Below are 15,454 nucleotides of genomic sequence, written 5' to 3'. Positions count from 1 at the left end.
AGTGTTTCGTTCTGCTGTGCATGGGGTCGCTATGAGTCGGAAACGACTCGACGGCACTTAACAACAACAACAACAGTATAATTATGCACACCAAAACATTTGCCAGCAAAACTTCCACATTTACAATTCCACACAGTTTTTTAAATTTTTTCTTTAATGTTAGTTATTAATTACTTTCACCACCAGTCTGTCAATGGTGGCTTTTGTGTTGCTACGATGCTGGAAGCTATGGCACCGGTATTACAAATACCATCAGGATCGCCAATGGAGGACAGATTTCAGCAGAGTTTCCACACAAAGAAAGACTAGGAAGATCTACTAAAAATCAGTGAAAATCTTATGGATCACAACAGAATATTGTTAAACTCACTTTTGATTTAGACACATCATCAGGAGGATTGATTGCTAGAGGAGGCCATAATGTTTGGTAAAGTACAGAGCTAGCAAGGGCAATGGGAGATCCTTAGAGAGATGGATTGGCACAAGAACTGCAGCAAGGATTTGAACATGTTGGCAAACATAAGGACTGGGCAAGACTTTCTTCTGTTGTACATAAAGTTGCCAAGAGTTAGGGTCAGCTCATCAGCAACTCACTATCTGTATCTATCTACTAATTAGTTGTTATCAAAATATTTGTACAGATCCCTGTGAACACACCCTTGTCCTACTCTTCTCCCCAAAAGGAATCACTGCCATCAGCTTCCAGAAAGCTTCTTTATTCATTTACATATCTATAGAGGAATTCCTAAAAATATACAGTATTATTTTGAGTGTATTGAGTGCTTATCTTTTCTTTTTACAAAAATGGGTATATGTGTCCTTGTTAATTGCTTTATTTCACTCAACAATAAATCATATCTTCTCATGTGAACAAGAATAACTGTATCTATTTTTAACTGCTGTGGTAGACATACCACAGTTTTAGTCCCTCCAGACCATCCTAATCATGAACCTTCAGTATTTTCTAGGCTTTTATTATTCCAAATAACCTTGTACATGCTTCTTCATTGGCACTTCAGTGGTAGAATTCTTGCTTTCCATGCAGGAGCCTCAGGTTCGATTCTCAGTCAATGCAGCTCATGTGCAGCCACCTACCGTTTGTCAGTGGAGGCCTGTGTGTTGCTATGATGTTGAACACATTTCAGCAGAGCTTCCAGACTGAGACAGATTAAGAAGAAAGGCCTGATGACTTCCTTCCAAATATTATCCAGTAAAAACTCCATGGATCAAAATGGTCAGATCTACAACCAACCACAGGGATGATACAGGACCAGGAAGCATTTTGTTCAGGACCACGTAGCATTTTGTCATTATGCATGGGGTTGACATAAATCAGGGGAATATGCCATAGAAGCTAACAGCAACAATGACAACATACCTCTTTGGCACATGTATAAGTATTTCCCCATGATAAATACCAAGAATTGCTGGATCACAGATCATATGTTTTCATAATTTTCAATAAATACTTCTAAGTGAACTCTTGGGAGCTCTGGTAGCATAGTGCCTAAAGGCACTTGACTGCTAATCAGAAGGCTAGAGGTTCAAACCTATCAGCCACTCCTCGAAAGGAAGATGGAGCAATCTATTTCTGTAGTGATACTGCCTCGGAAACCCAAGGATGGGCCGCTATGAGTTGGGTCCGACTTGACGGCACATAACAACAACAACAACAACAACAAAGTAAACTCTTACCCAAAATATATCCCAAAACTTGGTATACTCACTTAGAAGCTTGAATCCATTCATCATACAGTTCAAAAGTCATGAGAGGTTCCGGCAATTCTCGGAGGTAAGATTTCAGAGCTCCTGGACAGAGAGACGAGAGCCATGAGCAGTTATGACACAGCAGAGACACATTTGTACCAACCATAATAGCCCCTGTGGGTCACATCTGGAGATGGGCTTCCTGACCAAATGGCAAGATCAAAGATGGGTTCCCACATGAACAAATCTGAGGCTCTGGTAGTGGGACTAGGACGATCATCTTCTTGGCTTCCCCCACTCTCATTCCCACTGTCACCCTGGAACACTAAGAAGGCCTCCGAGGCCTAGAACTGGGCTCTAAATATTCACATCAGAATCATGCAGTGAAGCATCTGGCTCAGTGTCTCTGATACGCAGGTATATCCCCTCATGCTCACCCCTTCTCCATGAGCCTCTATATTGCATGGAAGCCCCTTGCTAAGAGGCTGTGGACCCACCTGCAATAGCATGGGGGTCAGCCGAGTACTCCTGCACATCTACCACACAGCAATCTAGAGCAGCTTTCAGCTTCTTCAGCTTGGAGGCAGAGGGAGCAACTCGAAAGAGTCCCTACCAACAGGACAGATGCATTAGTGAACAACCCATGACTCAAAGGTTCAAAAGCAAAGCAAACAAATAAAAAGTCTACCCACTCCTCTCTTCTAAAACCTCCTAGGTGCATTGTGCCTAACACCATTATTCAATATTGTAGTTGCTTGTTTTCTAAATGTTTCTTCTTTAGATATAAGCAACTTGAGAGTACGATTTGGACCTTACCCACTGCTATGTTTCCTGCTGTCTAGGACCTACTGTGACACATGTACTAGTTTAATAAGTATTTGTAGGATACATAAACCTAGAGTACTCAGACTTCTTGTTTGTGTATATTTAAAATATATTTTGGAGAAGAATTTGGCTGGGACCTGGTCAGACTTGGGAGTCTAGTAAGTTGCATGGCAAAAGGTCTACAGAGCGCGTGTATGTCTGTGTGTGTGTGTGTGTTACTAGTAGTAGTAAATGAAGGATGCCATTGAATATGTTATGGATTGACTTGTATCTCCCACAAAAGATATGTTGAAATCCTAAAACCCGGTACCTGTAAATATGACTTTGTTTAGAATCAGGGTCTTTGCAGATATTATCAGTTAATAGTAGGAGTAGGGTAGGTCCTAATCCAATATGACAAGTATCCTTTCAAAAAGAGGAGACATAGCACAGACAAACAGAAAGGGTAGAGAGCCATGTGAAGATGTGGACAAAGACTGGAATGGTGCTCCTACAAGCCAAAGAATTCCTGAAACTCCTGGAAGTTGGGACAGACAAGGAAGTATCTTTTCCTAGAGCCTTCAGAGAGAACATGGTCTTACTAGTACCATGAATTCAGACTTCTAGACTCCAGAATTGTGAGAGTCTAGAAGACACAAAGTTGTTTTCAGCCACAAAGTTATGGTACTTCATTATGGAAACCCTAGAAAACTACTCCATTGTGGTTACAGCAAGAACACAATCAGGAAGTAGATGGAGAACTAGTTGCAAAGAGGGCTAGATGAATAACATCACAGGTAGCAGTGTGGCCAGGAAGGCTGGACTAAGTCATACGATTTGTCAATCTGGATGTCCTTGAGGATTGTTGTGGGCAGTTTTACCCCAATGGTAAAGATAGAAGCAACACTGTAGGGAGAGTAGTAAGTCAGCAGAAACTGTTGAGTTATTTAAAGAAATTTAGTGGCATAAAAAAATACAACTAAAACAAGGGAAGGAATATGAGGCTGCAGCAGGGTTGAACAATTTTTTTTTTTCCTAGACGAGGAGAACCCTGGTATTCTGGTTACCTAGTGCTGTTCTGCCAATAAATATACCACAAATGGGATGGCTTGAACAAACAGAAGATTATTCTCTCACAGTTTGGAGGCTTTAAGTCCAAGTTCAAAGTACCAGGCTCTAGAGGCTGGGTGAAATCCCGTCAACCTTGGCTTCAGTTCTGCCTCCTGCTCCTGGCCCACTGAAGCTAGAGGCTTTTCTTTACTCAGATAGCTGCTGGCTGCTGAGACTGACAAGCCCAAAGTAGAGAAGTAAAAGGGTACAGTCCTGATGTTAGCAAACCACATGGCAGGCCATTAAGTCAAGTCCATTTGAAGTCCTCAAGGTTGGCAGAGCATGGCAGGCTGCTGAACACTGACATGGCTACATGCACGGTTCAAGCATGTCATAAGCTAGAGACCGTTCCCCAAGGCTTCTCCTTATACACAGGAAGCAGGCCACATCCCTAAGACAGCTACTTAGCTGCTCATAGTAGATTGTACCATGGAGTTGATTACCAGTCTCATCATGGGGAATACTACATCAAGCTGCCCAGCCACTCAACCAGGCCCAGCCTAGTTGACACATAAACTAGACTACCACACCTGGGAACATGTGTTGCTAAAGGAAAAGAGCTGATGAGATGTATGGGAAGATGCAAGAAAGAGCAGATCTGGTGAGAGGAAGAATGTCCTGAAAAAGGGCAGATGTCAAACAGGGGACCAGACAGAAGATATAAGGTCTGTTCCAAAACCAATTTACAAGGTCTAGATGCTTGATATTAATATTGCTTATTTGTAGGTGTAATAATGCTATTGGACCAGGCAGTATTTCATTCTGTTGCACACAGGGTCACTATGAGTAGAAGCCAACTCAATAGCACCTAACAACAGAAACAACAATAAAAGCTATTATAGTAACAGTAAAACCTGAGAAAGCTGGAGCCTGCATAAAGTGGGTAACTGTCAGAGAAGGAAAACTCAAATATTTTCAACTAAAAGAAACAATAGAAAAGTACATTCCATCAAGGGTGTAAAACTTGCAAGATCTTGAAAAAACAATGCAGTCCCATAGAGTTCCAGCTCTCACAGGTCTCACTGAATGTTTAAAAACATTCTTTATCTTTTAGAGACACATACTCAAGTATTTACAAATGCAATAATATAATGTCTGGTATTCACTTCAAAATATCCAAGACAGGTATGGAGGGTAGAAGATGGGGAATAGAGATGAACAATATCAACCGTTAAGATGGGTAATGAGGCTCATTATCTTATCTTCATACGTTTAACATTTTCCATAAAGAAAAAAAAAAAAAAAAAAAAAGGGAAAGAAAAGGACCAGTTCAGCTCCCTCCATGAAGTGTTCTCTCACTTTTTAATAGATAACAAATATGAAAATGCCTGATATTATATATGGAATTGTGTTCTCCAAAAAGTTGAAGGGCCTAACTTCTGTACCTGTAAATATGGCCCTGTGTGGAATAGGGGTTTTCTTTTCTGATGCTAATGAGACTAGGTCAGATTAGAGTGACTCCTAGATCTAATCTGTTCTGACTGGTGTCTGATAATCTTAAAAAAAGAGCAGAACACAAAAGGCACAGATACACACTCAGGGGAAAAACAGACACTACGTGAGGACAAAAGAACATCAAGGATTACTAACTGACGGGAAACTAGAGGAGAGGCCCACAGAAGGAAACAAAATGGAGACCCTGAGCTGGACTCAGCCTCCAGAACTGTGAGATAATAAATTTCTATTCCTGAATGCCACCCACTGCAGCATTTTGCTATGATACCACGAGGTAACTAAACAAACACACTGTTGTTGAGTCAGACCCAACTCATACCGACTCCTCCTTGGGTTTTCAAGGCAGTACCACTATGGAAGTAGATTGCTCAACCTTCTTTCTGAGGAAAGGCTGGTGGTATGAACTGCCAGCCTTCTGGTTAGCAGTCAATTGCCTTAGGCACTACACCACCAGAGATACCTTGCAAATAAAAAGTGGTAAAGAAACAAACATTTATTCTTGTTCCTTTTGCATTCCAAGAAGGTCTGGTGGTACAGGCCAGGCATTCAGCTGCTACCCAAAAGGTCAGCAGTTCAAACCCACTGGGTGCTCCATGGGAGAAAAATGAGGCAATCTGCTTCCATAAAAATTTATAGCCTTGGAAAACCTATGGGTTTTTCCATAGGTCTACTGTCTTACAAGGTCAGTGTGAGTTGGAATCAACTCAAAGGCAGTGGATTTTTTTGGCATGTCCAGCATCTAGAATGGGGCCTGACATATAAAAGGGGGTTGTTGTTGTTGTTATGTGGAGGAAAAAAAAAAAAGTGCCATCAATTTTAACTCTTGGCAACCTAAGACTTACAGAGTAGAACTGTTCTGTAGGGTTTTATTTGCTGTAATCTTTATGGAAACAGACAGCCAGGCCTTTCTTCCATGGTGCCACTGGGTGAGTGTGAACGACCCAGAATTAGGTTAGTAGTTGAGGGCAAATCATGTGTGCTACTCAGGGATCTTCTACATGACAGGCAGTCAACATATATTTGAACGTTCACTGGCCTGCTTCTTTACCACAGCATTAACAGTTTGCTCCATTATAAAGTATTTTAGATAAATTAAGTTTATTTAATAGATACCAGACTCATCACTCCCAATAAGTTTCTGAGCCTGCTATCAACTTTGCTCAGTAATGAATGCATAGTATACTCTAAATAAATACCGATTGACTAATCGATCAAAAGAAGATGATGATTTTTAAATAGCCCATATAAGAAGCCAAAGATGAGATCTATCTTCCAGGAAAGGATTTGCACAGCAATAACCAATTTCTTGCAGAACTTTTTCACCGGAGGTTCTCAAAAAGTACTTTCTAATGTCTCTACCAATAATATTTTCAGGATCTCTAGAAAAGAGTTATGATCAAAAGGTTAAGAGGTATATATTTTTTAAATTAAAGAATTTATTAGGCCCAAAAAAAAAAAAAGAAAGAAAATCAGCAGCACCCCCAACCCAGTTACCTTTGAGGTGACTCTATTCATGGTAACCCCACATGTGTCAGAGCACAGAGGTGGTCCACAAACAAAAGCTTCCCCTTTCCCCCTCCCTCCTACCCCTGGTAACCACTAATACTATTTGGTATAGATATCTCTTTTTTTCTCCAACCTATCTAAAAATTTTCCCTCCCCTCCCCTACCATTGTTGGTAATAAATAAAGAAAATTTTCATCTATGTCTAAAACTTTCCTTTCCTTTTTATAATAGTGGACTAATACAATATTTGCCCTCTGTGATTGACTTATTTCACTCAGCACAATGTCCTCCAAGTTCGCCCACATTGTACGGTATTTCACAGATACATTATTTTTTATGCATTGTTGTTGTTGTTGTTATGTGCCGTCGAGTCGGCCCCGACTCATAGCGACCCCTCCTTGGGTTTCCGAGGCAGTATCACTACGGAAGTAGGATTGCCCAACCTTCCTTCCGAGGAATGGCATAGTTTTATGCATAGTATTCCATTTTATGTATGTTCCACAGTTTGTTTATCCATTCTTCAGCTGATGAGCACTTAAGTTGTTTCCATCTCTTTGCTATTGTGAATAGCATTGTGATGAACATAAACAACAACAAAAAAAATAACCCTCACTGCCATCAAGTTGGTCCTGACTCATAGCAACCCCTCCTTGGGCTTCCAAGGCATTATGTCTGTGGAAGTAGATTGCCCAGTGTTCCTTCTGAGGAGTGGACAGTGGGTTTGAACTACCAACCTTCTGGTTAGCAGTTTAATGCCTTAAGGCACTATACCACCAGAACTCCTCATGATGAACATGGGTGTGCATATATCTATTGCTGCCCTGCTTCTCACGTCTTTAGGATACATACCTAGTAATGGAATTGCTGGGTCAAATGGTATTTCTATTCCCAACTTTTTAAGGAATCGTCATTCAGATTTCCACAGTGGTTGTATCATTTTTACAGTACCACCAGCAGTGTGTGAGTCTCAATCTCTTCACATCCTCACCACCATTTGTTATTTTCTGTCTTGTTGAACTTTACTGGGGTGAGATGGTATCTCATGGTTGGTCTGATTTGCATCTCTCTAATGGCTAAGATTACAAACATTTCTTCATGTGTTTGTTGGCTGCCTGAATATCTTCTTTGGTGAAGTGTCTGTTCATATCCTCTGCCACGTTTTTAAATTGGATTGTCTTTTTGAGGTGCTGGAGTTTTCTATAAATTTTAGAGATAAGTCCTTTGTCCGCTATGTCATTGACGAAATTTTTTTCCCATTCTGTAGGTTCTCTTTTCACTCTTTTGGAGAAGTCTTTTGATGCACATAAGAATGTAATTTTTAAAAGGTCCTAATCACCTAATTTACCTTCTGTTTGTGCATTTTGGGTTATGTTTGATAGTTTATTTATGCCATAAATTAGGGCCACTAAGTTTGACCCTATTTTTTCTTTAATGAACTTTATAGTTTTAGGTTTTACATTGAAGTCTTTGATCCATCTGGATTTAGTTTTTGTGTGTGGTGTGAGGTATAGTTCTTGTTTCATTTTTCTGCAAATGGATATCCAGTTTTACCAGCACTTCCTCCTTACCAGTGTAGATGCCTTTGATATCTATTTCTTGTCTTATTGTTCTGACTAGGACTTCCAATACATGTTGAACAGAAGTGGAGATAGAAGGCATCCTTTTCTGGTTACTACTCACGAGGGGGATGATTTCAGTCTGTCTTCACTGAGAAGAATGTTTTTGCTACTGTTTTTGCATATTATGTCCTTTATTATGCTGAGAAATTTCCCTTCTATTCTATTTTTCTGAGAGTTTTTTTTTAATCAAGAATGGGTGTTGGATTTTATCAAACGCCTTTTCTTCATCGACTGATATAATCATGTAATTCTTTTCCTTTATTTTACTTATGTGATGGATTATGTTGATTGTTTTTCTAATGCTGAACCATCCTTGCATATCTGGCATGAATCCCACTTGGTCATGATGTATTATTTTTTTTTATATATTCTGGGAGCCTATTGGCTGGGATTTTGTTGAATATTTTTGCATCTATATTCATGAGGGATATTGGTCTGTAGTTTTCCTTTCCTGTGGTGTCTTTGCCTGATTTTAATATTAGGGTTATGCTTGCTTCATAAAATGAATTTGAGAGGATTCCATCACTTTCTATGTTCTGGAAGAGTTTGAGTAGGATTGGTATCAGCTCTTCTCTGAATAACTGGTAGAATTCTCTGGTGAAACTACCTGGGCCAGGACTTTATTTCATTGGTAATTTTTTTATGACCTGTTCAATTTCTTCTTTTGTTACTACTCTGTACAAATTTTCTATCTCAGTCTGTGTTAGTTTAGGTAAGTAATGTGTTTCTAAAAATCTGTCCATTTCTGCTAGGTTTTCAAATTTGTTGGAGTACAGATCTTCATAGTATTCTGATAATATTCTTTCTATTTCTGTTTGTTGTGTTGTGACATCAACCATTTAATTTCCTATTCATGTTATCTGCATCTTCTTCTTTTCCTTTGTTAAGTTTGCCAGTGGTTTATCAGTTTTATTAATCTTTTCAAAGAACCAACGTATACTCTTGTTGATTTTTTTCTATTGTCTATTTTCTGATCCATTTATTTTTAATAGAGTCTTTATTATTTCTTTTCTTCTGGTGACTGTAGGCATTTTTTGCTCCTCTTTTTCTAATTGCTGGAGATGTTGGGTTAGGTGTTGATTTTGGCTCTTTCTTCTTTTTTGATGTGTGCATCTATTACTAAAAATTGCTCTCTGATTGGTGCTTTTGCTGTGTCCCAAAGTTTTGGTATGTTATATTTTCAATCTCATTTAAGGAATTTTTAAATTTCATTTTAAATTTTTTCTATAACCCAGTCATTTTTGAAGAGGATGTTACTCAGTGTCCATATGTTTATTCTTTTTCCACTGGTCTTCCTAGTGTTAATTTCAAATTTTATAGCATTGTGATCTGAGAAGATGCTTTGTAGTATTTCAATTTTTTAAAATTTATTGAGGATTGCTTTGTGGCTGAACATATGATCTATCCTGGAGAATGTTCCATGTGTGCTGGAAAAGAATGTATATTTTGCTATTGTTGGGTAAAATGCTCTGCAGATGTCTATAAAATCAAGTTTGTTGATTGTGTTGTTTAGTTTTTCTGCATCTTTGTTGACTTTCCAGTTGTTCTATCTCTTATTGAAGGCGGTATATAAAAGTCTCCTCTTGTCACTGTGGAGTCATCTATTTGTCTTTTTAATTCTGTTAAAGTCTGATTCACATATTTTGGGGCTTTTTCCTGGGGTGTGTAGATATTTATTATGGTTATGTTCTCTTGTTCAATTTATCCTTTAATCATTATATAATGTCTTTCCCTGTCTCTTATGGTCATTTTTGTCTCAAAGTCTATTTTATCAGAAATTAATATTGTCACTTCTGCCCTTTTTTGGTTGCCATTTGCTTGGTATATCTTTTTTCCAATCTTTGATTTTTAGTCTCCTGTAGACAGCATATCGATGGGTCATGTTTTCTTATCCAGTCTACCACTCTTCATCTCTTGAGTAGTGCATTGAATCCATTGACATTCAATATACTTATCAACAAGTACGAATTTATTGATGTCATTTTGTTATGTGTTTTTTCATGGTGTTGCTGATTTCTTTGTTCCATATAATTTTCTGTGCTGAGCTCATTTTGTTTATGGATCATATTGTCATCTCCTCTGTTGCTACTGTTTTAGTATTTGTTAAATATTTGTGCTGGTCCTTTTATTTTGATGCAAAGATTTATTATTTTTCTTTGCGGTTACCCTGTGATTTATTATTTCTTTCCCACATTTAAAACAGTCTGTTCTATCTCACAATTGTCTCAACTCACCATTTAGAGGTTCTGTAACTACAAACCAGTTTGGTTTGTAGTTGTCCTCATTTACCAATTGATGTCTCTGGTTCCCTGTTTACAGTGTTGAAAACTTATTTTATTTGGAGACTTCTATAGCTGGGTTGGTTTCTGGGTTATGTCATCATTTGTGTTAATCATTGGTTGTTCTTTACCATTGTTTGTTCTCTACAGAAGGACTCCCTTTGCATCACTTTGTAAGCTTGGTCTGGTTTTAACAAATTCCTTAATTTCTGCTTTTCTGAAAATCTCCTAATTTCACTCTCATATTTGAGGGACAATTTTGCTGGGTATATAATTCTTGGTTGGCAATTTTTTTTCACTCAGGGTTTTCTATGTATCATCCCATTGACTTCTCATCTGCATGATTTCTGCTGAGAAATCACAACTTAGTCTTATAGATTGCCCTTTATAGGCACCTTTCCATTTTTCCCATGCTGCCTTCAGGATCCTTTCTTTGTCTTTGGTTTTTGTAAGTTAGATTATGATGTGTCTTGGAGATTTTCTTTTGGGTTTATCCTGTTTGGGGTTCACTGAACTTCATCCATGGATATATTCTCGTCTTTCATCATATTAGGGAAATTCTCTTTCAACAAATCTTTGACAATTTTCTCTGTGGTTTTATTTGTCTCTTCCTTTTCTGGAACTCTGATTACATGCAGGTTATTCATCTTGATGGTATCCCACATGAATCTTAGGCTTTCTTCATTTTGTTTTGATCTTTTTTTTTTTCTGATTGATCCCTTAACAAAGTAGTATTGAGGTATTTTTCTTCAATCTTTTTAATTCTGCCTTCCATTGATTTGATTCTACTCCTTTGCCCATTCAATGTGTTATCTCTTCCTGAAATCTTAGTATTAATCTTCCAGATTGCTGTTGTTTTTGTATTGTTTCCATTTTTTTTTTGTTTGTCAATTTGTCCTTAATTGTTTTACTCAACTGTTCTAGAGTTTTATCTCAGTTTTCCTTAATTTTGTGTTTCCTTTGATCTTATCAGGTTTTCCTTGATCTAACAATCTACTGAAGTTACCCAAATATATTTCTTTTCAATTTATTATCAGGGAGGTTTCAATGCTGCTTCTTCCTCAGGGATATTTTTTGGGTTTGTATCCTGTCTCTTGTTTCTACTACTTTATCTTGCTTCTTTTTGTGGAGTATTGTGGTCTGTTATCTGTGAGACACTGTGATGTTGTTGTATTGATATTTAATGTGTGTGTTGGTGTAACTTTACCCAAGGTTTTTTCCCCCTTTATTTTGTTTTGTTATATGTGTGAGCAGGATACTGTGCTCCTCTATTTGCTAGATGTTAGCACTTAGGCACTTACCACCTATCTTCTGATAGGTGTGACAGAGAATGAGACTGTGAGCACAGATCTCTGTTAGCTGTTTGCAAGGAGTAGTTAAGGGTGAGGTAAGCTAGTATTGGCTCCCATCTATGGTTGTTCAGTTGGTGCAAAAGCAAGTGGTGGCCCTCACTCAGTAGGTGGGGCTGCAGGAGGTGCATGTATGGTTGAGATGTGTTGGAATGGTTGCTGTCTTCCACTCAGACAAAAAAAAAATTAAATATAAAAAAAACGAGAAAAGAAAAAAACCACATAAAAAGGAACAATTGCAAAAAAATGCAATAAATGAGAAGAAAAATTTCAAAATATATTCGAAAAGAATAAAAGAAAGATAATGAGAAAAAGAGAATAAAAATACCTGGGGAAGGAGGAATGAGAGAAAATAGCAAGAGTCAAAGAATAGTAAAGAAAAAAACGGGAAAAGTGCAAAAGGAAAAACAAGGGATTGGAAGAACCAAAATAAAAAAAAAAAAAAGGAAGAGGAAGATAAAAAGAATAATTTAAAAATAAACAATCAAAAACAAAACTGCAGGTGGTGGGGCACAGCACCCAGGCTCTGTCAGGGCACAGACTGGGATGGAATTCCTTCTGGTTGAGAGGGTGGATGGAAGCAGGGGATGGCCACACCCCAATTTACCAAGATTGTGTGGAGTATAACAGTAACAAGGGGAATATCACATTTTTCCAGTCATTAGCCATCAGGGTGGCTGCCCATGCTGTCCTTGGCAAGGAGAGCCCACTCCAATGTCACAAACAAGGTAAGAATGCCACAGCATATATTCAAAATGGTGTGCCCTTTGCTTGTGAATATTCAAAATGGTTGTGCCCTCAGAACAGCAACTGCAGTCTACAGGTCTGTTCTTCTCCTTAGCTGTCTTCCTTTCTGGCTGTCAGACAGCAATGCAGTCCTTGCCCACACAGTCTTTAGTGAGCAGTGCCGATTCTTAGGTTGCTACCAGGAAACATTCAAAATGGCTGTGCCCTCAGGACAGCTGATAGTCCACAGCTCCAACTGTCTTCTCACTCACTGTTTTCATTTAGGTTCTTCTATTAGTTGATATTTAATCCACTTTTTTATCCTTGCCTTCAAAGCTCAAGGTTCCCAGATTGTCTTCTGTATCAGTTTCAATTTGTTTTTTACTGCTTTGTTGCAGAGGGTCGGTGTAGCTTGTCTGCCTACTCCACCATCTTGCCGGAACCAGTCCAAAGTGCTTTCAATGACTCATTTTTCTGGGTGGACTCAAATTGTCAGCCTTTTGATTAGCAGCCAAATGTGTTAATTATTTGCACAAATTAGGGATTCTCAAGTCCTGTCAAATTTGAAGAAACAATGAAGGATAGCCCTAAGTTCCTCATGGACAAACAATACCAAAGCATCTCCCACAGTCCTCTACTCTCCCTGAAAGAGTGAAAGCTCATGGAAGAAAACAGGACAAATTTGTGTTGTGTGGGAGATGGAGCTGTGACTTATCTTAACAAAGTTTGGATTTGTGAAGGCCATGGTAAGGGGTGATAAAGGAGAGGAGAAAATTATGGAAGGTTCTGTCCCATAGAAGAAGGAGCCTGCTCAAGGCAGGTTGGGCTATGCTGAGACCTACCTCCTCTTGCATCCCACACTCAAGCAGCATTGTTACACATGCCTCGATAGGGAAAGCAATCTCCCGGCCACTGATCATGAGGTGCTCTTCCAAGGGCTTCCCGAAGGAAGGTTTTTCTACCCAGGCCTCTGACAGAGAACAAAAAAAGGGGTCAGCCAGCAGTTACTACAGGTCAGGTCACAGATTCAGGATTATTTAGTTCCTCTTACCATTCAGAATCTCCTAAGACCACTTCAGAAATGAAGGCACAGCTGAGTCTCCAGTTTTGCCGTGTGGGTGATGGTGAGAAGGGGAAACAGGGCTTATGACCAAACAGCAGTATCTATGCAAGGCTGCTAGGTCTCATGTTGTATATGCATATCCACACAGACACACACACACACACCTATACACATCATATACTCACACACACCCCTGAATCATCCCCTTAGAGGCAAGCAGTTGAGTATACTTTGCTTCACTATAACTAGCTCAAGTCTCCAGCTTATTAAATTCTAGAGGCTCATCTAAATGGGATACTTTTGGGCAAAACAAAATAAAGGTCTGTCATCTCATCTGGGAAGGCAAACAGGCTCCCCCCACCAACTTACCCTGTTGTGCTTTTATCTGAGGCAGCACTGCCTGCAGTAGTGTCAGTGACTTCCTGTGGTATTCAGCTTGTACTTCTATTAGCTGAGAAGACACAGGGGCAGGTATTACTCTTTGTCAAAAGGTAGGACGCCCAGGCTGCTGTGGGTTGCAGAGTACCTATGCTGGAAGGGGCTGTCTTGCACATGAGGGAAAGAGGTAGATTCTCTGCTCCCTCCTCCAAAACCCATAAAATAATGTGTATGCTTCCTTGTAACCTCTGTAGCCTCTTGAGCAGTGGCAAACAGAAATCTGAGAACCAAGTGAATCATAAGGAAATTGAGGGACCACCCCAGAACTGAAGGCTGGCTTACACAGCTTGCCCTCGTCTACTATTACCTTGCCTCACACCCTATCCACTAAACAAAAGACAACCAAGAAAAATTCAGCAACCATTTAGAAATCCATATGTCTACAAGACAGAGTTAAATATCATCAATTTTTATATGGCTAGGTATATAGTCTACAGGTATATAATCTTTGTAGATTATTATCTACAAAGTTGGATTAATAATACATAACTGATCAGACATGAGAGGTGAAATTGTTCTGGCTACAGTGATGTAGTCCAAAGAACAAATTCCTCCAAGGTGTTCTACTTTGACAATTATATTAATATAAAAGCTGCTAAAATGTTGATAGGATCAGACAAAAAGCTACGAACAATGGTTATTTCATTTATTTACAGAACCCTCACCCCCCACACAAAAAAAATATGGAGAGGAAGCGAGTAGTTGGACCAGTGGGCTCGGGACCATAGTCACAGGGGACATCAAGCTCAACTGGCATAACATACTACACAAAACATTGTTACACCTCCTACAGCTACAAGGATGTAGGTAAGCATGGTAGGTGAGGTTTCCAACAGGGAGACAAACTTGTTTGGCAGTTTGTCCTACTGTGGTGACGTGTTGATATGAGTTTTGAGGTTGAGCCACTGGTGTTTCAAACCCAGCAGGATGCACATGGTGCACAGGTATTAGCCCAGCTTACAGACTGAGACAGACTAAGAAGAAGGAAAAGGCCATCCACTTTTCAAAGAATTGGCCAGGGAAAACCTTATGAATAGCAAAGAAACACGGTGTGAGACATTACTGCACAACTTTATGAACAGTCCGGTTAGGCTACAAGGCTCTCAAAAAAGGACTGGGAAAGAGATGAATCATCAGAGTAAACCCAGCCTTACTCATATGGATAAGGTAACCTTTTTGAGACTTCCATTTGCTGATGTGGCACCACTCAAATTGAGGAGAAATAGCTGTAGACATCCATTAATTAACAGAACAAGGAATGTACGAAGTACAAATCTAGGAAAATTGGAAGTTGTCAAAAATGAAATGGAACGCATAAAGATTGATATCCTCGGCATTAGTGAGCTGAAATGGACTGGTTTTGGCCATTTTGAATCAGACAACCATATGATCTACTAT

The 15,454-nt window shown here is 39.2% G+C and overlaps 1 protein-coding gene across 1 annotated transcript in view; it reads right to left on the bottom strand.

Annotated features, from left to right (window-relative positions):
- Window positions 1–15,454, bottom strand: part of ARHGAP44 (Rho GTPase activating protein 44) — a 294,933-nt gene that overhangs the window by 50,617 nt on the left and 228,862 nt on the right. The window contains exons 9-12 of the mRNA XM_042781948.1: window positions 13,988–14,069; window positions 13,398–13,525; window positions 2,205–2,316; window positions 1,728–1,809 (exon numbers count right to left, since the gene is read on the bottom strand). Of these exons, the coding sequence (XP_042637882.1) occupies window positions 1,728–1,809; window positions 2,205–2,316; window positions 13,398–13,525; window positions 13,988–14,069 (404 nt within the window). The remainder of the gene's footprint in view (window positions 1–1,727; window positions 1,810–2,204; window positions 2,317–13,397; window positions 13,526–13,987; window positions 14,070–15,454) is intronic.

The sequence above is a fragment of the Orycteropus afer genome, unplaced genomic scaffold (assembly GCF_000298275.1).
Source record: "Orycteropus afer afer isolate SDZICR_OR568_19922 unplaced genomic scaffold, OryAfe1.0 scaffold00199, whole genome shotgun sequence".
Lineage (NCBI taxonomy): Eukaryota > Metazoa > Chordata > Mammalia > Tubulidentata > Orycteropodidae > Orycteropus > Orycteropus afer.
This window is presented reverse-complemented; position numbering and strand designations above follow the sequence as displayed.